The sequence below is a fragment of the Microcaecilia unicolor genome, chromosome 11 (assembly GCF_901765095.1).
Source record: "Microcaecilia unicolor chromosome 11, aMicUni1.1, whole genome shotgun sequence".
NCBI classification, from domain to species: domain Eukaryota; kingdom Metazoa; phylum Chordata; class Amphibia; order Gymnophiona; family Siphonopidae; genus Microcaecilia; species Microcaecilia unicolor.
Genome location: NC_044041.1, coordinates 201,482,180 through 201,505,842, shown reverse-complemented (window position 1 = coordinate 201,505,842; position 23,663 = coordinate 201,482,180). Strand labels below are relative to the sequence as shown.

At 43.3% G+C, this 23,663-nt stretch overlaps 1 protein-coding gene across 1 annotated transcript in view; it reads left to right on the top strand.

Moving 5' to 3' along the window:
- LOC115480178 (protein OSCP1-like) overlaps window positions 1–21,612 on the top strand; it is a 28,031-nt gene extending 6,419 nt beyond the window's left edge. The window contains 9 exon segments of the mRNA XM_030218667.1: window positions 2,986–3,140; window positions 5,781–5,948; window positions 10,829–10,909; window positions 11,388–11,491; window positions 13,578–13,717; window positions 17,112–17,176; window positions 18,139–18,278; window positions 20,207–20,270; window positions 21,101–21,612. Of these exon segments, the coding sequence (XP_030074527.1) occupies window positions 2,986–3,140; window positions 5,781–5,948; window positions 10,829–10,909; window positions 11,388–11,491; window positions 13,578–13,717; window positions 17,112–17,176; window positions 18,139–18,278; window positions 20,207–20,270; window positions 21,101–21,217 (1,034 nt within the window). The 3' untranslated portion in view covers window positions 21,218–21,612.
- The last annotated feature ends 2,051 nt before the right edge of the window (window positions 21,613–23,663 follow it).

Sequence of the window (23,663 nt, the reverse complement as noted above, 5' to 3'; positions counted from 1 at the left end):
GAGTTTAAGCAGACTAGCTAGAATGTGCCTGGAACAGACCTTTTAAAAAAGAGAATCACCTTTCAGCCGGCCTTGACTTTAACATTTTAAGCCGGCACAAAAAGACACTGCAGATTTAGGAGCAAGTATTGTGCTTATCAATACTAATATTCTTTGTGTGCCACATGTTTTCTTGGGGTATAATAGTAAGCAATGGGAAATCTGATTTATAGGCAAAAATTCAGCAGCTGAAGAGATGACGTAGTAATTTTTCTAACTGATGTACCACTTCTCTTTGGGTCTCTTTGACTAAACCGTGCTAGCGATTTCCGGTGTGGCAAATGGGCTGCATTTGGAATTGCTAGCATGGTTTAGTAACAGAGGCCCTTTGTTTTTGGATTGTAATGTTATGTATGCTCTGTTTAATGTTGTTACTGTAAAGGCTCTGATTTGGTTTTGAGAAGAGTGGGCATCAAATTTGAATAAATAAGTACATTTTTACCAGTTTTTAATTATTTCACGGAATAGATCATGTTAGTAGCTGCAGCATGCACACCACCGGTTGATGTGTGTAGGTGTTAACCAGGGCTGTAACACTTGGGCACTACATTTCGTGATTTTCAACAGTGGTGCTATGGCATGACAATTCTGTGTGATGGTTCCGACATTTGGTTTCACAATTTTATAATGTTTAAAATTGTAAATATTTTAGAACTCTGGGGGGGAAAAGAAACGCAGGTATAGATTTAGAGAAATAAGATTGTTTTCCCTTAAGTGGGGGATCTGGGCTGGTGCTTCTGTGCTCTTGCCTTATGTTCGGTAGTGAGCTTTTCATTCTGTCTTCAGCCTTCTAGGGCACATCAGTGACATGCCCTCACTTGTGCACGCGTCCACTCTGCTTTATTGGCCTTCACTCCCCTCATATGTACCTGCTTCCTTTTCAAAGTTTCCTGCACCTTGCTTATTAGAACTGGAGATTTCTTTTTCATTTCCAAAAACGATCGGCCCTCTTCGCTGCATCATTTGGGGACTTTCTGGACTCATATTAACACAATCCAATAACCCTGCAGATTAAAGGCAGGGGTTAGGATGTTAGCTAGTGGTTGCTGGCTGTTATGAAATGGTAGTGGGAATAAATATTCCCAAAGCATACTTTTGAATGGTTTGTTCATAGCTTGCTGAGAGATTGTGGCTACATTTTTATATAGCAATAAGGAACGACAGTCAAAAAAACCTTTTCTTTTTACCATCTTCTTAAAAAATCTATTTGTATTACTTTTAATTACTTTATTTTCTGAATCCATTTTATTTGTTTCATATGCTTCGAGTAGATGATTGGACAGATGAGGACAGGAAAAGAGGTATTGTAACTTAGCAACTGCATGCAATAGATATGGAAACAAACACTCATGTCCCCTGGCAATTAGGGTGAACCCTCTTGTTGCTTTCAGCGCTAGAGTGATAGCAATTGCTATGATGATAGAATTATAAGCTCATATGGAGCTGCAGCTTCCTATTCTAGAAAAGTTTGATTTGCCGTAATCACACAGAGGACAGGCAAAGCTCTTGAGGTCTGGTTCAGGTCTTCAGATATGTGCTTTAGACCAGACCAAATCTGGCCCATATATAGTGCATTCTTAGTTTACTCGGAGTACAAATGTTGGAAGATGGGATAAATCTTTCCCTGCTTGGAAAACAGGGGCAAAGGTGGTACAAAATTCAAAAAGATTCAAGCTAAGAACATCAGAGTTTTCCTAGAACATTCATCAGACCCTTTCAAAGTTCAAAACAAAACCTTCCCTCATTGTCAGATTTAAGCAGGGAGCTGGGGTTAGTGGTCTTTTGGTCTTTATATTTTTGTTTACAGTCACAAGAGAGTGAATGGCTGAAAATATAGTTTTTTTTTTTTTTTTTAAGGAGATTGAATTCCCCGATACTATGAAGACCAAGTACTGTGGGGGCAGTTCTTTAACTGGGTGTCTTAAATTAGGCATGACAATGGGGTATGGTGGGTGCACCTACGTCACGGAATACGAGGCGTGATAGTATTTTCTAAGCTGTGCGTGTTGTTTGGCAACATGCCCATGTCCCGCCCACGCTCTGCCCATGTGTTCCTCCCCTGCGTACGTCCGGCTGCCTTTTTGTAGAATTGCCTCATTTGCTGACTACACTTAGGGAATGCCTTTTTCTCTTGTGGATATCTGCACTAAATGACCTTTTACGAATCTAGGGCCCCATTTAATAAGCTTGGTTAGCTGGTTAATATGGGAGTTAATGTGGGGCCTTCACGGTTAATGCGCACTCATTTCCGTGTTATCCACCTAATGCAGAAGGGGACATGAGATGGCTAGCAAATGCATCTTACCGTTAACATACAGACAGTTACTGTGTGTTGACTGTTAGCGTGTCGGATAACTCAGTGCGGTGAAGGTACAGGTAACTGCATCACATTCACTGCCGTTCGGTTATTACACAGTAAAGAGACTCCTTCAATGTTAACTGAATTTATTTTTATTTTATTTAATTGCATTTGTATCCCACATTTTCCCACCTATTTGCGGGCTCAGTGTGGCTTACAATACATTGTAAATAATGGAAATATAATTTGTTACAATTCAGTTATGGATTACATTTTGAGAAGTTATGCGAAGACAGAGTCAAGGTATCGTTAGGGAATGGGACAAGGAAAAGAACAATGGGACAATAGGAAGAGACAATGGGCAAATAATGGGGTAATAGAACCTTGGCAAAAGAACATTTGGTATAACATTTTCTGTGAGTGAAGGTTTAAGTGTGATAAAAATTACGGGGGATGAGAGTTCAGAAAAGAATGTATAACCTCTGAAGTGTTACCAGCGTTTTGTCAAACAGTTAATGCAGAGCCTTTGCACTTAGTACACTTCAATTTAGTCAATTAACATACAGTAACTGCAAACGTGATCACACTTTGATGCCTTTATGCATCATGTAACACTCATTTCAAACTTGTGCCTCTTGCTTTTACAGTTATGAATGATATCATCACCACCATGTTCAATAAGAAATTCATGGAGGAACTGTTTAAACCCCAGGAGCTCTATTCCAAGAAGGCCCTCAGGACAGTGTTTGACCGTCTGGCTCATGCATCCATCATGAGGTTAAACCAGGCCAGCATGGACAAGGTAAACTGGAATCCCTTCTAATGACCACTCGGTGCAGATCCACATGAACTCTGCCTTGGGCTGGTTGGCAATAGTGACTCGCAGCCAATATAATAAACTATTATAGTCTGTCTCCCACCTGACCTAGGCCAAGTATTAATGCAGATTAGGACCTATAAGGGTTAGATACAGACCTTCGGGGCAGGGAACATAGTTGTGATTAATTGTTAAATTGTTTGAGCACACTTCTCTGGAGTCTGTCATCTCAGTTTGCCACAGATACCCCCTCTCTCTGTTTAGATTTATGATATCTGACTCATGCATATGTTATTTATAATAAATTTAGACATTTAGGAGGTAGTTACTAACTTGTTAAGGGAATAATTCATGATGTTTGTCTCTTTAATGCATTAAACAGCAATATCGTGCGTTATATTGCTGTAATGCACGTTAAAGTTACTGTGGGCAAAACATAGTCACATAATAAGTGACGGCAGATAAAGACCTGAACGGTCCATCCGGTCTGCACAACAATCAAATTCATTATCAATTCACGATTTAAATCAACAATGAAATCCACCCCCTCCCCCTGTAGGTTCCCTTGAGTCCATGGTGGTTTAGGGGTACTGGGCTGGTAGTTTTTTTAGGGAGCAATTTTGTAAACCATGGAGAAGGGTTCTTGCCTCCTTGGCCATGCAAGTTTACATGTATAAGTATGAGCAATAATGAGATGGAATGCACTTATACATGTGGCCCTGCAGGGGCAGTGTTGTAAATATGTATATATTTTATAAAATGTGAGTACATGCATACATTTGCATCTTCGTAACAGGTGTAAATTAGTGGACTACTTGGGATCATTACAGATGTGAAGTGGAGGAGTGGCCTAGTGGTTAAGGTGGTGGACTTTGGTCCTGGGGAACTGAGTTCGATTCCCACTTCAGGCACAGGCTGCTCCTTGTGACTCTGGGCAAGTCACTTAACCCTCCATTGCCCCATGTAAGCCGCATTGAGCCTGCCATGAGTGGGAAAGCGCAGGGTACAAATGTAACAAAAATAAAATAGATACTATTGGAGATGCTACATGGAATGTTGCTACTACTGGAGATGCTACATGGAATGTTGCTACTATTGGAGATTCTACATGGAATGTTGCTATTCCACTAGCAACATTCCATGTAGAAGGCTGCGCAGGCTTCTGTTTCTGTGAGTCTGACGTCCTGCACGTACGTGCAGGACGTCAGACTCACAGAAGCAGAAGCCTGCGCGGCCACATTGGTGATCTGCAAGGGCCAACTTCTAGTGGAATAGCAACATTCCATGTAGAATCTCAAATAGTAGCAACAGTGGAGGGGTGGCCTAGTGGTTAGGGTGGTGGACTTTGGTCCTGGGGAACTGAGTTTGATTTCCACTTCAGGCACAGGCAGCTCCTTGTGACTCTGGGCAAGTCACTTAACCCTCCATTGCCCCAGGTACAAATAAGTACCTGTATACAATATGTAAGCCGCATTGAGCCTGCCATGAGTGGGAAAGCGCAGGGTACAAATGTAACAAAAATAAAATAGATACTATTGGAGATTCTACATGGAATGTTGCTACTCTTTGAGATTCTACATGGAATGTTGCTATTCCACTAGCAACATTCCATGTAGAAGCCTGCGCGGCCACATTGGTGATCTGCAAGGGCCGACTTCTACATGGAATGTTGCTAGTGGAATAGCAACATTCCATGTAGAATCTCAAATAGTAGCAACAGTGGAGGAGTGGCCTAGTGGTTAGGGTGGTGGACTTTGGTCCTGAGGAACTGAGGAACTGAGTTCGATTCCCACTTCAGGCACAGGCAGCTCCTTGTGACTCTGGGCAAGTCACTTAACCCTCCATTGCCCCAGGTACAAATAAGTACCTGTATACAATATGTAAGCCGCATTGAGCCTGCCATGAGTGGGAAAGCGCAGGGTACAAATGTAACAAAAATAAAATAGATACTATTGGAGATTCTACATGGAATGTTGCTACTCTTTGAGATTCTACATGGAATGTTGCTATTCCACTAGCAACATTCCATGTAGAAGCCTGCGCGGCCACATTGGTGATCTGCAAGGGCCGACTTCTACATGGAATGTTGCTAGTGGAATAGCAACATTCCATGTAGAATCTCAAATAGTAGCAACAGTGGAGGAGTGGCCTAGTGGTTAGGGTGGTGGACTTTGGTCCTGGGGAACTGAGTTTGATTCCCACTTCAGGCACAGGTAGCTCCTTGTGACTCTGGGCAAGTCACTTAACCCTCCATTGCCCCAGGTACAAATAAGTACCTGTATACAATATGTAAGCCACATTGAGCCTGCCATGAATGGGAAAGTGCGGGGTACAAATGTAACAAAAAAAAAAAACAACAACCCAGAGGCACATGGGTGCCTTTTGAGGGTTTTCCGATAGGGAGCCCTGTTTATAAGATTATTCCTTATTTTCCTTATTGGTCTGGTGCACCTTTTGTGATCTAGACATGAGAGAGAATTCGTCAGACAGTCTCTTTGGTAACCAGAGAAGGACATGCAATTGGCTCATTCCTTCTTTTTCTACTGACTATGTTTGTTTTTTATTTAGTATTAACTGTACCACCTTAGCTAACAACATTGGTTTTGTGTTTTTCTGTGTTTTCAGCTCTATGATCTGATGACCATGGCCTTCAAATATCAGGTTCTGCTCTGCCCTCGGCCCAAGGATATTTTGCTAGTCACTTTCAATCATATGGATGCCATCAAGGACTTTGTCCGGGATTCTCCAAGCATTCTGAACCAAGTGGATGAAACTTTTCGGCAGCTGATTGACGTATGAATCTTGTTATTCAGTGGCTGTTGGGTCCTACTTCTGTAGCAAAACAGTTATACTGAGGTGAACACATTCCCCTTGGTTGTGGGGGGCAGGCTGGTGATGTCTTTTTTATTTTTTTTTAACTTTTATTCCAGTATATTTTGTGGTTTGTGATCATGTGTTGTTTTTTTTTTTTAATCGGGAAAAGTAGAAGTACAAATCTCCAAAAACTTAAAGGGAAAGCTAAGACTGTAGCAGGTTGTTTTAGGAATGTAAATTAGCGTGGCAGGGCAGATAAGAGTTCATAGTGCTCAGTTTCAGGAAATGTACATTTTTAACAGGTTGAAAAGTGCAGTTAGTGTGATGAAATGGCACATTTCCTCTTTCTCTATCTTTTAGCGGCTGGGAGTGAAAAGACATGGTATGAGTGATGGGCTGTGCGAGGTGTGTGTATGCAAGAATGTCTTTGTGCCAATGCGGACAGACAGATGGAGCTTTCCCAAAAGGCGAACTAAGCAACAGAAACCACAGAGATATGAAAAGCAGCTGGACAAAACACACAGTCCAGCTCAGTATAGTAAAGATCAGTTTTGTTCAGAAGAGCATGATGTAGCCACGTTAGAAATATAAGTATTTATTTATTTACAACATTATTTTATGAATTCTATGTGCAGTATGCTATTCCCTAAATATAAATATATGTGCTATGTGTTTTATTTTTTATTTATTATTGATGCATATATTTTAGATTTGTTTTTAGATAGTTATCTGTGCCCCTGAGGCAGGCACTAGCTGAAACGTGGCTGTGGCGGGATCTTCTGACTAAAGGTGACCTTTACCATACTGTACTGGATCATGTGTTATATTCAACTCCTTTTCATAGCTCTGTGCCTTCCCAATAGGCACCATTGCTTGGGTGAAATGTACCTAAATCTTCCTATAATAACCATACTTCAGGAGGCCAAGAGAAAAACTGCTGTTTCACCAAAGCTTCACTGTGAATTATTCTTGACTCCTGCATGGCTTGTCATAAGAACATAATTGCTCCCACTGGGTTAGACCAAAGGTCCGTCAAGCCCAGTGTCCCGTAACTGGTATCTTGGACATGTGAAGGGCAGTTCACATATATATTACTACTTATCATTTCTATAGCGTTACTACATATACACAGTGCTGTACATTGAACCTGTAAGAGACAGTCCCTGCTCGACAGAGCTTACAATCTAATCGGGACAGGTAAGGGAATTACTTAAGATAAGAATGATAAAACAGACATAGGTACTGAACAAGTGGATAGGAGTTAAAAGCAGCCTCAAAAAGGTGGGCTTTTAACCTAGATTTGAAGATGGCCGGAGCTGGAGCTTGACGTACTGATTCAGGAAGTCTATTCTAGGAGTATGGAGCAGCAAGATAAAAGGAACTGGAGTTAGCAGTGGAGGAGAAAGTTCAGATAAGAGAGATTTACCCAGTGAACGGAGTTCCTGGGGAGGAGTGTAGGGAGAGATGAGAGTGGAGAGGTACTGAGGAGCTGCAGAGTGAATGCACTTATAGGTCAATAAGAGGAGTTTGAACTGTATGTGGAAATGGATAGGGAGCCAATAAAGTGACTTGAGGAGAGGGCTAATGTGAGCATAGCGACACTGGTGGAATATAAGTTGTGTATCAGAATTTTGAACAGACTGAAGGGGAGAGAGATGGCTTAGTGGGAGACCTGTGAGAAGCAAGTTGTAGTTTAAGTGAGAGGTGATAAGAGTGTGGATTATGGTTTTGGTAGTGTGCTCAGAAAGGAAGGGACAAGTTTTGGTGATGTTATAGAGAAAGAAACAGTTGGAGTGTTGAGTGGAACCATGCGGACTGGACTGAGAGAGATAATGTGGATACAAGAAGTTTTGGTGTGAGAGAGAACATATAGATATAAGCAAATTTGATATTGGATTTTAAGACTTCATCGCATGCTTTTGGCTGCAACAGTTCATTATATATTTTGGGTGTGTGTAGCTGCAACTGGTGAACTTTGTTCATCCCTACTGCACCTTAGAAGATTCAGTTAAATTTGAGAGTTTACTGTAATTATCACAGTTAATGAAAAGCTAAGTACATTGACTTTCGGATATACATATGAACAATGTAAAATCAGAGATATTAGGCTGTTAAATGTGTTATTTCAATATTTTGCAGTGTGTTGATTTAAAATGGTGTGAGTAGAAGATGTTAGTTTGTTCACCAGAGGGCTTAATGTTATAGATATTTTGAGTAATTAAGGTTTGGTACAAATAGTCTCTGTAGTGATTTAGTGATAGAGAAAGGTTATCAATAGAAATCAAACAAAATAAAACATGAAAAGAAAATAAGATGATACCTTTTTTTATTGGACACTAGTAAAAATGGCCCGTTTCTGGCGCCGATGAAACGGGCGCTAGCGGGCACGGGACTCCCTTCCCCTCCCCTTCCGGTACCTGTTCAGTCGGCCCAGGAAAGAAAGAGCCCCCTCTTTCCTCCCGTAGTGGTGGCTTCCTTGCTGCATGGTGTGGGAGTCCGGCTCTCAGCATTTCAAAATGGCCGCTGAGAGTTGAAGTCTCGCGAGGCAGCTTGAACTCTCGGCGGCCATTTTGAAACGCCGAGAGCCGGACTCCCACACCATGCAGCAAGGAAGCCACCGCTACGGGAGGAAAGAGGGGGCTCTTTCTTTCCTGGGCCGACGGAACAGGTACCTGTAGACCATCAGGGAGACACGCGTAAGGGGAGGGGAGGTGACAGGGAGGGAGGGAGGTTGGTGAGGTTAAGCGTGTGGTACCGTGGGCGGGGCTATGTGGCGAAAGGGGCGGGGTTCATGTGCACGTCAGCGGCGGCTGGGATTTGTTGGAAGGGGAGGAGTAGGGAAACACGCGTGTTTCCCTACTGCTCCCCGTGCGTAAATTTGTTTTCATGTTCCGCCCTCGACGTCATCACGTGTGACGCGAGGGCGGGGCATGAAGATGTTGTGGTGGCTTCACCACCATGAAACCACGAACCGGTGTGTGAGTGACTTCAGTGACGTCAGTGTCCTCAGAACGTTGAGGCTGCGTTTTATTATAGTAGATAACTTAATACATTTCTTGATTAGCTTTCGAAGGTTGCCCTTCTTCGTCAGATCAGAAATAAGCAAATGTGATAGAGATAGCGGATATGTGCAGAGAAAGAGAGAGAGAGGAGTCAAAGATGACCCCAAGGTTACAAGCTGAGACAGGGAGGATGAGTATGTTATCCACAGAGATAGAGAACGGGGAAAGATAAGAAGCTCAGTCTTGGTCATGTTTAGTTTCAGATGGTGGTGAGAGATCCAGGCAGCGATGTCAGACAGGCTGAGACTTGGGCCTGGATTCCTGCTGAAATATTTGGTGTGGAGAGATAGATCTTGGGAGTCATCTGCATAAAGGTGATACTGAAAACCATGGGAGGAGAACAGAGCACCAAGGGAAGAATTATAGATGGAGAAAGAAGAGGTCCCAAGACAGAGCCCTGAGGTATACCAACTAATAGTGGGATAGAAGTGGAGGAGGATCCACCGGAGCATACATTGAAAGTATGATGGGAGAGATAAGAAAACCAAGAAAGAACAGAGCCCTGAAATCCAAGTGAGGACAACGTATCAAGGAGTAGGCAGTGATCAACAGTGTCAAAAGCAGCAGATAGATGAGGACAGAATAGAGACCTTTGGATAAGGCCAGGAACAGGTTGTTGGAGACTTTACATGTAAATGTATATGATAATGACAAGCACATATGCACTTAAATGTTAATATTCTGCCTGTAAATACATGGTAAACTGAAGGGGGCACAGCATAGGCAGTGTAGCTTACAGAATACTGGAACTTCATGCATCCTTGTCACATAGATAGGTGCTCACACTTAACACCAGCTCTGTGTCGGGCATAAGTGCAAGTATTTACATGTTAGGCCTGACCGATACCAAGTTCTACTGGCATTCTCTAGTGGAACCTAGGTGTCTTGGTTTCATTATGCATGCAAGCACCCGGTTATAGAATTACACTCCCCCTTCCCCCCATAATTGCTTTGTTTATAGTTGATACTAGGTCTAGCCTGCGGTGCCAGAAACAGATTTGAGCTTGGTGTCTGTTGGCCGGGGGTTCTCAGGAGTAGGGATGAAAGCCTTCTGGGTTGGTGAGATGTTTAAAAGAAGGGGCGTTCGAGGCAGCAGCTGGCACCAGTTCTAGTTGATATGCTGGATTAGTACATTATCTGGCCTTTCATATTGAGTTCTTTTGAGAGAAAAACTTTTCATATTGAACTGAACTTGTAATTTCTTTAGCTCCTGAAGAGAACAGCTACAATTTCTGTTAAACTTAAGAGAGTGACACTTTGGAAACCTGGAGCATCTTTTCATTTTACATTCTCATATACCGTATTTTTCGGACTATAAGACGCACCTAGGTTTTAGAGGAGGGAAATAGGAAAAAAAAATTTTTTCCTCTTTCCCTCCTCTAAAACCTAGGTGCTCCGGTGCGTCTTGTCCGGGTTTTGGACCTCCGTCCCGTACTTACAGGATTCCGTGTTCCCTGGTGGTCTAGTGACTTCGGGGCAGGAAAGAGAATCTCGGCGGCCATTTTGAATCTCGCCGAGACCGTCGGAAAGCATTGAGAAGCACGGAGAGCAGCGCGATGGGCAGGAAAGAGGGGGCTCTTTCCTGCCCCGAAGTCACTAGACCACCAGGGAACACGGAATCCTGTAAGTACGGAACGGAGGTAAAAAAACTGCTACCTTCGGACTATAAGACGCACCCCCCATTTTCCTCCCAAATTTTGGGGGAAAAAAGTGCGTCTTATAGTCCGAAAAATACGGTAATCAGTGATTTGAGGGTCTTGTGGCCACGCTAGTGATCAGATTTTCTTTCTATTTCAGCTGTACAGTTGTCTCCCTGCTGGAGAGTTTCAGTTGATCAGACAAACACTTCTCATTTTCTTTCAGGACATGCATATCAGGGTAAGAGATATTCATAGTGAGTTCATCACCAGACAGAAACCACTTGTACAGCAGTCTGTGGGTGTCTCTTTATACATACAGCACTGAGTGTATGTGCAAATCAGTAAAATACAAAACACACTTCAGTGGTCTGTGTGTCTGTTTCTGAAGCTCTGCTTATATTTGCTCAATTTTCAGTCTTAATCAAATGCATTAATCCTACATCCGTTGATGTAATTTCCATGCCTACTTAGGGGGTGGGGAGGGAGACAATTCAGCATTAGCACTTGCCTAAACCTTCCCACTGACTTGGAACTGCAGGATCTGATCTTGGTGTTGAGGCCAGCGCTGTGATGTGTCTTTGCTCCCTCCACTGATTGTTGGAAAGCAGGGCCAAAGACCCGAGAATCAAATCTTCTGATCTCTGCACTGATGTAACTTAAATATGAATTTGTGCCCTTTGAATTCCTTGAGGTAGCACGTGTTTGTTTCACTCTAGGTGTCCATCTTCCTGAAGGACAAGGTTCAAAATTCAAATGGCCGCTTTGTGCTGCCAACATGTGGGCCTGTACCATGGGGAACTGAAGTTCCAGGACTCATCAGGTGATTTTGTCACAGAGGTGCTGTGCTTTCTGTGCATCAGCGAGACTGTGAGGAATGATGTGTTTTTAAACAGCAGTTAAAATGCTGTATTGATTAGTGCTACGTTTTTTATATTAGTCCAGTAAAAGGTGTATCTAAATTTTGTAGACCATGTTAAAAGTAAGAACCAGTCGCATGGGTTTCACTCTCTTATGAGATGCAACCTTATGTTTGAGAGCAGTACTACATAGTAACATAGTAGATGACGGCAGAAAAAGACCTGCACGGTCCATCCAGTCTGCCCAACAAGATAACTTATATTTGCTGCTTTTTGTGTATACCCTACTTTGATTTGTACCTGTGCTCTTCAGGGCACAGACCGTATAAGTCTGCCCAGCACTATCCCCGCCTCCCAACCACCCGCCCCCTCCCAACCACCGGCTCCGACACAGACCGCACAAGTCTGCCCAGCACCATCCCCACTTCCCCACCACCCCGCCTCACAACCCCGGCTCCGGCACAGACCGTACAAGTCTGTCCAGCACTATCCCCGCCTCCCAACCACCAGTCCCGCTGCCCACCACCGGCCCTGGCACAGACCGTACAAGTCTGTCCAGTACTATCCCCGCCTCCCAACCACCAGCCCCGCCTCCCACCACCGGCTCTGGCACAGACCGTATAAGTCTGCCCAGCACTATCCCTGCCTCCCAACCACCAGTCCCGCTGCCCACCACCGGCTCTGGCACAGACCGTATAAGTCTGCCCAGCACTATCCCCGCCTCCCACCACCGGCTCTGACACAGACCGTATAAGTCTGCCCAGCCCTATCCCCGCCTCCCAACCACCAGCCCTGCCTCCCGATCCTGACTAAGCTCCTGAGGATCCATTCCTTCGGCACAGGATTCCTTTATGCTTATCCCACGCATGTTTGAATTCCGTTACCGTTTTCATTTCCACCACCTCCCGCGGGAGGGCATTCCAAGCATCCACTGCTCTCTCCGTGAAAAAATACAGTACTGACTCTTTTGTAATTATTCTAGGAGTAATTTGGAGGTGGAGGTGTTTGGCCAATCGGAGCTGTCAATTGGGCTCACATATCCTTTTTCTTATTGCATTAAATATAGTCCCTTTTGCAGTAAAATGGGTAGATGCACGTAAAGCCGGAGGTGAGGAACTTTTATTTAAAAAAAAACAAAACTGGAAGAATAAAAACACATGAGTTTTCTTATCCTTTAATCCTACTACATAACAGCATAACATAAGAATAGCCATACTAGGTCAGACCAATGGTTGGTCTCGCCCTGTATCCTGCTTCCAACAGTGGCCAATCCAGGTCGCAAGTACCTGGTAGAAACCCAGTTAGTAGCAACATTCCATGTTACCAATCCCGGAGCAAGCAGTGGCTTCCCCCATGTCCATCTCAATAACAGACTATGGACTTTTCCTCCAGGAACTTGTCCAAACCTTTTTTTAAAACCCGATATACCAACCGCTGTTACCACATCCTCTGGCAGCGAGTTCCAGAGCTTAACTATTCTTCGAGTGAAAAAATATTTCCTCCTCGTTTTAATTTCATTGAGTGTCCCCTGGTCTTTGTACTTATTAAAAGTGGAAAAATCGATTCACTTCTACCCGTTCTACACCACTCTGGATTTTGTAGACCTCATTGTATCCCCCCCTCTTTAGCCTTTGCTCATATGGGAGGTGTTTCATCCCCTTTATCATTTTGGTCGCTCTTCTTTGAACCTTTTCTAATTCCGCTAGAGATATGGCGACCAGAATTGAATGCAGTACTCAAGGTGTGGTCGCACCAAGGAGCGATACAGAGGCGTTATGATACTGCAGCGAGAACAGTTTGCTCATAGGCCCATCCTTTGTATATAAATAACCTCTGATACAGCATTGTTACCCAAACTTGTTCTCACCTTCCACGTGCAACTCCAGTATTTATTAGGATTTATTTACCGCCTTTTTGAAGGAATTCACTCAAGGCGGTGTACAGCAAGAATAAATCAAACATGAGTAATAGACAAGTATCAAGCTTCTGTTTACTCAGTGTCATTACACTTCTTCAGATTGCCTGGATCTTTGTTTTTTTTTATTACAGAACCTTTAATGGCAGTGGAGAAGAAGTTAAACGGGTCGAATTCGTGAATGGAGGAAATTATGTCAGTTCTCTCAGGGAAGGGTCGTATGATCTGTACGGAGAAAGAATCTTAAAGCTGGGGACAAATATGTAAGTATTCTGTTAAATGACCTGCGCCTGTTTATTTTGCACTTACAGTGGATTATCCAGGATAGGCCTATTGAAGTGTGGGGTTTTGTTTATAGCAAATCTGGTTTTGTTAATGTCACTAATAACCCATTCCATGCTCTGACAAAACCTGCAGTATTCGGCAGAGAATTGCTGCATGAATAAAACAAATCAGGGCCTATTTGCTAAGCAGTGTTGGGGGCGTCACTAACAGGTCAGTGCTGTATTAACTGTTACTGCATGCTGATTACTCCTATAAACACGTAACGTGGAAATCCCGAGACTGTGCCTTGCAGTCAATGCATTGTATCAAACTCTATGTTAACTACTAACATGGTGCAGTTACTCATCGATTTATTTATATCTCTTCCTAATTTTAAACCCTGTAAACTACTGGTGTTTGATGTACTGCTACTCAAGCTAACTTGAAACTTGAGTTATACATCCAGAGCTGGTGTCATTAATGTACAGTAGCAATTGTAGCCCTGCGTTAACTACACAGCCAAGTGGGAAGTGCCCCCCTAAGTGCTGGCAGTCAACATATGGATTTTTTAAACTAACCTGCCTTAACTTTGGTGATTATAAATGTTAGGTGCAAAACCTTAGTGCAGGTTAGTAAATAGTCCTCATCGTTTAAATGTGAAAATACATTTTGAGAGGACAGGTGAAGAGATGGCTGGTTGACCTGTTTCTTACTCCTGATTTTTTTCATAGTTTGTAATGCCCTTTGCAAATACCTTCAACTTACAGATTCTGTCATAAGTACATAAGCACCGCCATACTGGGAAAAGACCAAGGGTCCATCAAGCCCAGCATCCTGACAGTGGCCAATCCAGGCTTCAAGAACCCGGCAACCCCCACCCCCCCCCCCCCCCCCCCCCCAAAAAAAAAAAAAAAAAATTTTAAATAATGTTCAATGGACTTTTCCCTCAGGAATCTGTTCAAACCCCCTTTAAATTCCGTAAGGCCAGCTGCTGTCACTACATTCTCCGGCAACGAGTTCCAGAGTCCAACTACACGCTGAGTAAAGAAAAAACTTTCTCCTGTTTGTTTTAAATCTACCATATTCTAGCTTCATCTTGTGTCCCCTGGTTTTGTTGTTGTTTAAAGCAAGTTTGAAGGCTTATTTTTTTTTATTTTTTTTTAATTTTTTTTTATTTTTTTATTTATAAATTTTAAATTTACATTTATGCAAATACATAAATCGTAGAACTTACATGAACAAGAAATCATTAAAGTAATAATTCAAGCAATATTTATATAAATTCAATTTAGTCCACATTAAGGAAGATCCAAGAAATAGGAACTAGAAATATCACAATTTAATAAAATAAAAGAAATATCTAGGGGATGGAAGGGATTAGAGTTAGCGCAGCCGATTAAGCGTTAGAGCCAGGGTTGAATGACAAGTCACTCTTTACTCACAATAACTTCAAGCAACTTTCCTGGTTCAAGAAACATATAATTATTGGATTGCAACGAAATAAAACATTTACAAGGAAATTTAAGTATGAAGGTCCCTCCCAACTGGAGGACCCTTCCTTTTAACGCTAAGAAGTCTTTTCTTCGTTTTGTGTATCTCTAGAGAGATCTGGGAAAACTTGTATTTTAGAACCCAGGAAAGGAGTGCCAATGTGGCGGAAAAAAAGTCTAAATATATTATTTCGGTCTAGTTCTAGAGCAAATGATACCAGCAATGTTGTCCTTTCAGTAATAACCTCCAATGAACTTTCAAGAAATTGAGTCAAATTTAAATCAGGTTGAGTTATTGGAACTGGTCTTCCCGTCCTTGCATTTGAAATGTATACAGCCTTGGTTAATGGAGGAAAATTATCTGGGGATATCCCCAGTATTTCAACTAATATTTTCTTAGCATTTCTTTGGCAGGAACTAAAGGTGATTTAGGGAAATTCAAAAACGCAAGTTACATCTTCTCAGTTGGTTCTCCATATACTCAATTTTCTTTTTTGGAGGTTTATCCTTAATAAGAGCTGCCACTGTGTTTAACGATAGTACCTCATTTTCTGTGGAGTGAAGGCTTATTTTTATATAGCTTTTGGAGGTGGAGTCACTTTGTGGTCTGGGTTTCAGCGAGCCATACCTGACCTATTAGAATTCTCTCTCTCTTTTTTTTTTTTTTTTGAATAGTTTTACTAATTTGTAGACCACTGTTTTCAATGAAGGGCTAGTATATAAAATTCTGATAAATATAAATGTATGTTTTTTGCAAGTCGTGTGCATAAATTTGACTGCCCCTATCGGACCCGACCGTTCACTTGTCTATTAGATTGTAAGCTCTTTGAGCAGGGACTGTCTCTCTTTGTTAAATTGTACAGCACTGCGTAACCCTAGTAGCGCTCTAGAAATGTGTAAGTAGTAGTAGTAGTATTACATATAGCAGTGATTTAACCAGAGCTGAGATTGTGATGTCATAAGCCTCATTCCACCATGCCCTAGAGCCAACTTCATCAGTGATGTCACAATGGCTTGATTGTCCTATATTTGTCTCACTCTTATCTATTAGATTTGTACAGCTCTGTTGAGCAGGGACTGTCTCTCTTGTTAAATTGTACAGCGCTGCGTAACCCTAGTAGCGCTCTAGAAATGTTAAGTAGTAGGTAGTAGTATTACATATAGCAGTGATTTAACCAGAGCTGAGATTGTGATGTCATAATGCCTCATTCCACAATGCCTAAGAGCCAACCTCATCAGTGATGTCACAATGGCTCGACTGTCCTATACTTGGCCCACTTCCCCCCCTTAGTGTGAAGAGTTTCAGTCTCTGGTATCCAGAGCTGAGATTGTGATGTCATAATGCCTCATTCCACCAATGCCTAAGAGCCAACCTCATCAGTGATGTCACAATGGCTCGACTGTCCTATACTTGGCCCCACTTCCCCCCTTAGTGTGAAGAGTTTCAGTCTCTGGTATCCAGAGCTGAGATTGTGATGTCATAATGCCTCATATCCACCAATGCCTAAGAGCCAACCTCATCAGTGATGTCACAATGGCTCGACTGTCCTATACTTGGCCCACTTCCCCCTTAGTGTGAAGAGTTTCAGTCTCTGGTATCCAGAGCTGAGATTGTGATGTCATAATGCCTCATTCCACCAATGCCTAAGAGCCAACCTCCATCAGTGATGTCACAATGGCTTGATTGTCCTATATTTGTCTCACTCTTATCTATTAGATTGTAAGCTCTTTGAGCAGGGACCGTCCCTCTATGTTAAATTGTACAGCACTGCGTAACCCTAGTAGCGCTCTAGAAATGTTAAGTAGTAGTAGTAGTAAATGTGTATGTGCTGAGAACAGCATGCGGTCTTGGGTATCCTGTCTGTTAAAATTCAGTGCTGACCTTGAAGTTTTCCTCTACTTGTGCAGGTACAGTGGTCAGTCGTCCCGTGGAGACACACATGTCAGGAACATCAAAAAGCTCAGCTTCACATGCCAAGGTTGGATCCTGCGCTTGTCACTTAAAATGTCGTCTTAAGTTTTTAAAAGTAACTGAACGGCTTCTCTTTTGTAAGTGGCACGCTTGAAATACCTCTTCCAAGTAACGGTGCTAAAATGGTAAACTTTACAAGAATCCATAGCTCCCAGGATAGAAATGACAGTAATGACGAGGTATTCTGGAGTTTTAAATATTGTATTGCGTTTAATACATATTGATAGCTAGGTAAAGTAAGATGTGGGAAGGTAAACAGCCTTCTGAACACGAGAACTGAAACGTCTGGTTCAGATTGTTAATCATTTTTTTTTTTTTAAAGTGATTAGTGCATTTCCTTACGCATCACTTCTACCTGTTTCTTACCCTGGAAATGCTCTTCAGATGTGCTTTTCATCCCCACCTGTCTTCTGCCTGCCTTTTCTTGATAAGAACATAGTAACATAGTAGATGACGGCAGAAAAAGACCTGCACGGTCCATCCAGTCTGCCCAACAAGATAACTCATATTGCTGCTTTTTGTGTATACCCTACTTTGATTTGTACCTGTGCTCTTCAGGGCACAGACCGTATAAGTCTGCCCCGCACTATCCCCGCCTCCCAACCACCCGCCCCTCCTCCAACCACCGGCTCCGGCACAGACCGCACAAGTCTGCCCAGCACCATCCCCACCTCCCAACCACCAGCCCTGCCTCCCAACCCCGGCTCCGGCACAGACCGACAAGTCTGTCCAGCACTATCCCCGCCTCCCAACCACCAGTCCCGCTGCCCACCACCGGCCCTGGCACAGACCGTACAAGTCTGTCCAGCACTATCCCCGCCTCCCAACCACCTGCCCCTCTTCCCAACCACCGGCTCTGGCACAGACCGTATAAGTCTGCCCAGATAGAAGCTCAGTGAGACCCCTTCGGAAAGGTTTTCCCCCCCCCTAATATCTCCCAGTTTTCTGACCTGCTTCTCTTTTGTGCAGGAAAACACGGTTCCTAACCCTCTCGCAAAAGAAGAATTGAATCTCCTGGCACGCCTCATGGGAGGGTTGGAAATGAAGAAAATGAACAGCGGTGACGGAGGCTTCCGACTTAACCTTTTCACCTCTGATGAAGACGAAGAGTAAGATTCAGTGCCAACACTGGTTTAAGATTCCAGAGAGTAGGGTCTACGTAGTTCTCTCTGATGGGGAATTTAGTCATTTGGGGTCTGACTGAACCATTGCTTCTCTTAACATGAAATGACAACACTAATCTTAGCAATGATCGATGCTAATGGGCAGGATGGAAGCTTGTGAAACATCTTTACATTACATTTGCAATTTATATATAGTAACATAACATAGTAGATGACGGCAGAAAAAGACCTGCATGGTCCATCCAGTCTGCCCAAGACAAACTCATATGTGTATACCTTACCGTGAATTTGTACCTGTCCTTTTCAGGCCACAGACCGTATAAGTCTGCCCAGCAGTATTTCCCGCCTCCCATCGCTGGCTCTGGTACAGACCGTATAAGTCTGCCCTCCCCTATCCTAGCCTCCCAACCACCAACCCCTCTTCCCCCCACCTGCTCCATCACCCAATTTCAGCTAAGCTTCTGAGGATCCATTCCTTATGCACAGGATTCCTTTATGCATATCCCACGCATGTTTGAACTCCGTTACCGTTTTCATCTCCACCACCTCCCGCGGGAGGGCATTCCAAGCGTCCACCACCCTCTCCTTACGCCAAGAAAAGACCCAGAGCAGCTTGCAACATCTCGAGTATAAAAACCGAAAGCTCTGTTGTGAGTCTCCTTTTTTTAATCATTTTGGATTTTAAAGCATCGTACATTCAAAAACTGTGATTATCAAGCTCTAGGGACACACCTCCTTCTTAAAAATAAAATAATGCTTACTTTGATCACGTATTAGCACTTGTTTCAGATCTACTCCTCCTGCATCTTATTTGGAAACTAAAAACAAGAAGCTTCAGCTGTCAGTTGCTGAACAGAGAAACTGATCCAGTTCATTGGATTCACTCTTTTTTTTCGTTTCTACCAGCACATATTTTCCCTCTCATAAGTGCAGGTTCCCCTTGATTAAAGCGTGTCAGTATTCAACATGAAGGTGCTTTGTGCCAGGGATTGAATCGTTTATCAATAGAGGGGAATATATTCATCCTGGGGGAGGGGTGTCAACATTTTTATAAACGCTGAGGGCTGAATCAGATCTGCATATTCATTGCTGGTGTCCAAATATGGCCCAGCACTGAATTTCTGGGTCTTGGGAGACTGCTGAACCTATCTGGGTACTTGGCAGTATTCATTGCTGCAGAATTCAGGCAGCTATTTGGGCGGTACTGCATGGCCAGATCTGGGTACTGTACATTGGCAACGCACAGATTGCTTAGTGGTAGGGCAGATGTAGAAGTTAAGGGGTCCTTTTACTAAAGTGCGCTGAAAAATGGGCTGCGCTAGTGTAGGCGCGCGCAGAGCCATTTTTCAGTGCACCTGTAAAAAAGGCCTTTTTAAAAAATTTTAGACAAAAATGGATGTGCGGCAAAATAAAAATTTGCACGCGTCCTTTTTGGGTCTGAGACCTTACCGCCACCCATTGATTAGCGGTAAGGTCTCACGTGGTAACCGTCTACGTGTGTAGAATGACGATTACCGCCCAGTTTCCACCACACGCGTAGCGAACTTGCATAAAAAAACGAAATTACCGCCCGGGCCACGCAATAACTCCAACTTACTACTAATCATTTCTATAGCGCTACTAGACGTATGCCTATGTGGCTTAGTTAAAGGGCCCCCCCTACAGTGCCATGGGGGTTTGCGCTGATATTCAGCAGCTCTCCATTTAACTGGAACAGGCAGAGCAATTTAACTGGGATGGAGCCTGTCCTGCCCAGTTCATTTGCTTTGAATGTCGACCAGAGAACAGCTGTTTGAATGCCTAACTTTCAAGTGCAGAAATGAAGCTGTGACTTACAGGATGGTTTATTTTGATGACTGTTTCAAATCGTATAGAAAAAAAAATCTAATTTTAAAAATTTATTTTAAATCAAGGCAAGCAGCACTAACCAGGCCTGAAGAGTTGTCTTATAAAGTTATCAACATACAAGCCACAAAGGTGAGTGTAAGCTTTTGATTGAAGTTTATTTTAAATAAAAAGAAATACAGTGACAAAGTATATTGGACACACTGTAAGAGATTAGAAAAGGAGATTTGGACTGGTAGTAACATTGGGGCACCTCAGGAAACAGGGGCGTAGCCAGACACCCAATTTTGGGTGGGCAGAAGAACCTCGCCCCGTCCCACACGTGATTTGGTCTCTCCTTCTCTCGCCTGCATGCCATCTGGTCTCTCAAACATCCCCCCTCTCCTGTATACCTTTTAAATAGTAGATTTTCACCAGCAGCAACAACTAATACACACTGCTCGTGTTGGCCCCACACCCTTCCCTCTGATGCAACTTCCTGTTTCCGCCTAGGCAGAAATACATCAGAGGGAAGGCTGTGGGGCCGGTGCGGGCAGTATGTATGTCACTGCTCACTGCAGGCAAAGATCTGCTACTTACAAGGTATGCAGGAGGGACACTTGTTGGGAGTTTTCGGCTGGTGGGGCTTGGGGATCCCTGGCAGCCACATCATAGGTATGCTGCTACTGGGCAGGCCTGGGCCCACCGAAGCCCACCCTTGGTTACGCTACTGTCAGGAAAGATCTGTTTATAGTGATTTTAGCCAACCTCGTTCTCAAATACTTTATTGAGATGGCAGCAGCCTTTAGAAGAAATGCATGTAGTAACCGTACACAATAATCTGCAGATTTATTTTGTGATATGTAATAGAAAAAGGTCATAAATCAGTACATGAGAGGTAGCATGGGAAAAAAAAAACTTGAAAACAGTATTGTGGCAGCTGAGGTGCAATATATATATATATATTTTTTTTTTGGAAACAGGACCAACATGAGAATGAGGAACTTGCTCAGATCATGGGTGACTTTAAGATACAAGAGGAGCCCAAGCAAAGCACCAGCAAGGGAGATGATTTATTGGCTATGATGGATGGACTGTGAGGAACTGAAGACAGAACAGTGAATGGCTTTCTCTCTACACTGACACTCCAAGGAGTCAGCACCTTTCCTGACTTGTGTTCAAGGTTAACGGCACTAGGGAGAGGCACTTGGTGGCCTTGATATATCTCTTTCCCTCCCCATCTAATCAATGATCATGTCAGATTTTGCTGTATGCCTTTTAAATAGGTCTAGGTAAGACAGTGCCACATGTGTGCCTGAGACATTTAAGGGAAATTGAACCGTAGCTGCAGCTGGGAGAACACAGCTGTATTTGATGCAGATTTACCGCTGGCTACTATGGGTCTCAAAACTGGGCCACAAATGTTTGGCATCTGAATTGGACCAATACAGTGAAGGACCTTTTGTTAAAAATATTCAGCAGAATGAAAAAAAAACAGGAATTGAAATGGTTACAGAGGAAACCGAAACTCTAAATGTTATATATTTAATGTCTCTACTGTCAAGTTTGAATTATGTGCTGTAGTTCTGATATTTAAGAACAGACGTTTACGTGACTGCAAGCTGAAGATAGCAGAAGGGATCAAGCTTTCAATCAATCAAGAAAACCATTACTTGCTAGGTAGCTCCAGGCCATAACCCCCCCCATCCCCCCCCCCCCCCCCCCCCCCCCAAATTATCCTTGAATGTCAGCTGTTTGGGTAAATGCCATACGTTTTCCAGGCAGGTCATCCAAAATAGCCCTGTGTCCACCACTGTTTAATATCTAGTATGATAGGAGCAGTTAGTGCTGGTTAAACTCGCCACAGCTCTTGAGGGTTCCCCTTTCTAAGATCATAATCTGGCTGCTCTCAGGGTATAGTATTTTCTGCTCCTTTTACAGAAACGAGCTCTGCATTTTGCTGCTTGAGATAGAGGTGTCATACAACATTAGATAACAACATTCTGTATCTCAGCTGTGATCAATGTTTATCATTTCATGAAAGTGTTGATCAGAATGATAAAGGTTTCAGTAAAATGTGTGTGTGTTTTTTTTCCCCTTAAGGGGGCCTGAGAGTTGTTCTGCCTCTTGGATGTATCTCAGATTCTGTAAAATAGAATTTTTTTTTGAGTTGGCTCACTGCCTTCCATGCTTGTGGTTCCATCCCAGTCAAGGCCTGCTTTAACCTTGCTTGAAAGTTAGGTTAAAGAGGATGGAGGTTGTGCAATAGAAGGAGCCAGGGCTTCAGGGTATTGTCCTAATTTGTCCCACCCAGTGCCAGCCTTGCGTAAGAGTCACAAATTGGATGCATCCTAGATCCTGCTGTTGCATGATGCAGGGGATTCCCCATGTCGTCCCCCCCCCCCCCCCCCAGGTCTGTTACCCCTGCCTCAACTACATGGCAAATGCAAAGAGGAGAAGCAGAATCTGGAGTTGAAACCCATCCCAAGCTCTTTTAGGAGAAACTAATTTTCATTTCTTTCCACTCCCATTCTCCCCCAAGATTCTTCCTGTAAATTTAATTTCTCTAGTGAGTGAAGAAGCATCACTAACTTTAAGAAGAGTCAGCCCGTACCCAGATTTTCAGCTACAGGATCCAGAAGATGCTGCTGAAAATCTCTACAGACCACCCTGGTGCAGATATTGTCGTGGCAGTCATGGGTTGGTGGCTGGAATTAGCCAGAAGCTGGTTGTATTCCGCAGTCATACCTGGGTACTTTAGGATTGTCCTTTCCGGTTAATGGCCCTAAATATTGCTGTTGATCTGGGTAACTCCTGGCTGTTGAGCATCAGCAAAAGCTCAGATATTGGTGTTAGATATTAGGTATAGCTTAGCCACGGCGGCCGGCACTTAAAACAAAACATTGACCACTTCAGCTGAATCTTGGGTTGCTTATTTTTAATGGGCACTTTTTTTTATCCTTTCTGTTTTTAAAGAGAGAAGAGAGGTAGGGCTACATTTTACAACCTGTACTACTAAATTGATCCTCATAACGCAGGGTAGTGACACGGGCAAGCACTAATGCATTCATGCAAATTAGTAATTCAAGCATTAGTTGGAATAGGGAGAGATGTACACTTTGCAGGCCGCTCTACAATGAGCAGCCTCCATATTTCGGCACACTGCAGTGCATGGTAGGTGCCTATTCTATAAAAAGCCAAAAATACAAAACGATTAGAAACCTCTACATGTAGTCGAAAGTCCAAAGCAAGAGTAACAGGACCCGACACGGTCTGTGTTTCAGCGGTAAAATCACCTGCTTCAGGGGACACAATGCAACTTGCCAACCAAAGGGAAATCTGGTGCAAACAGAGCAGTGCACGACCGTGCTGTTCTGTGACTCCTGCTGCTGGGCTGTGCCTTCGCCACCTCTCCATCATAGATTAGTGTTTTGCACTAGGTGTCCTGTTTTTCACCTTCGCTTGGCAAATTGCATTGTGACCCCTGAAGCAGTGGTTTTACAGCTGCAACGCAGACGTGTGGGGTCCTGTTACTGGTGCTTTGCA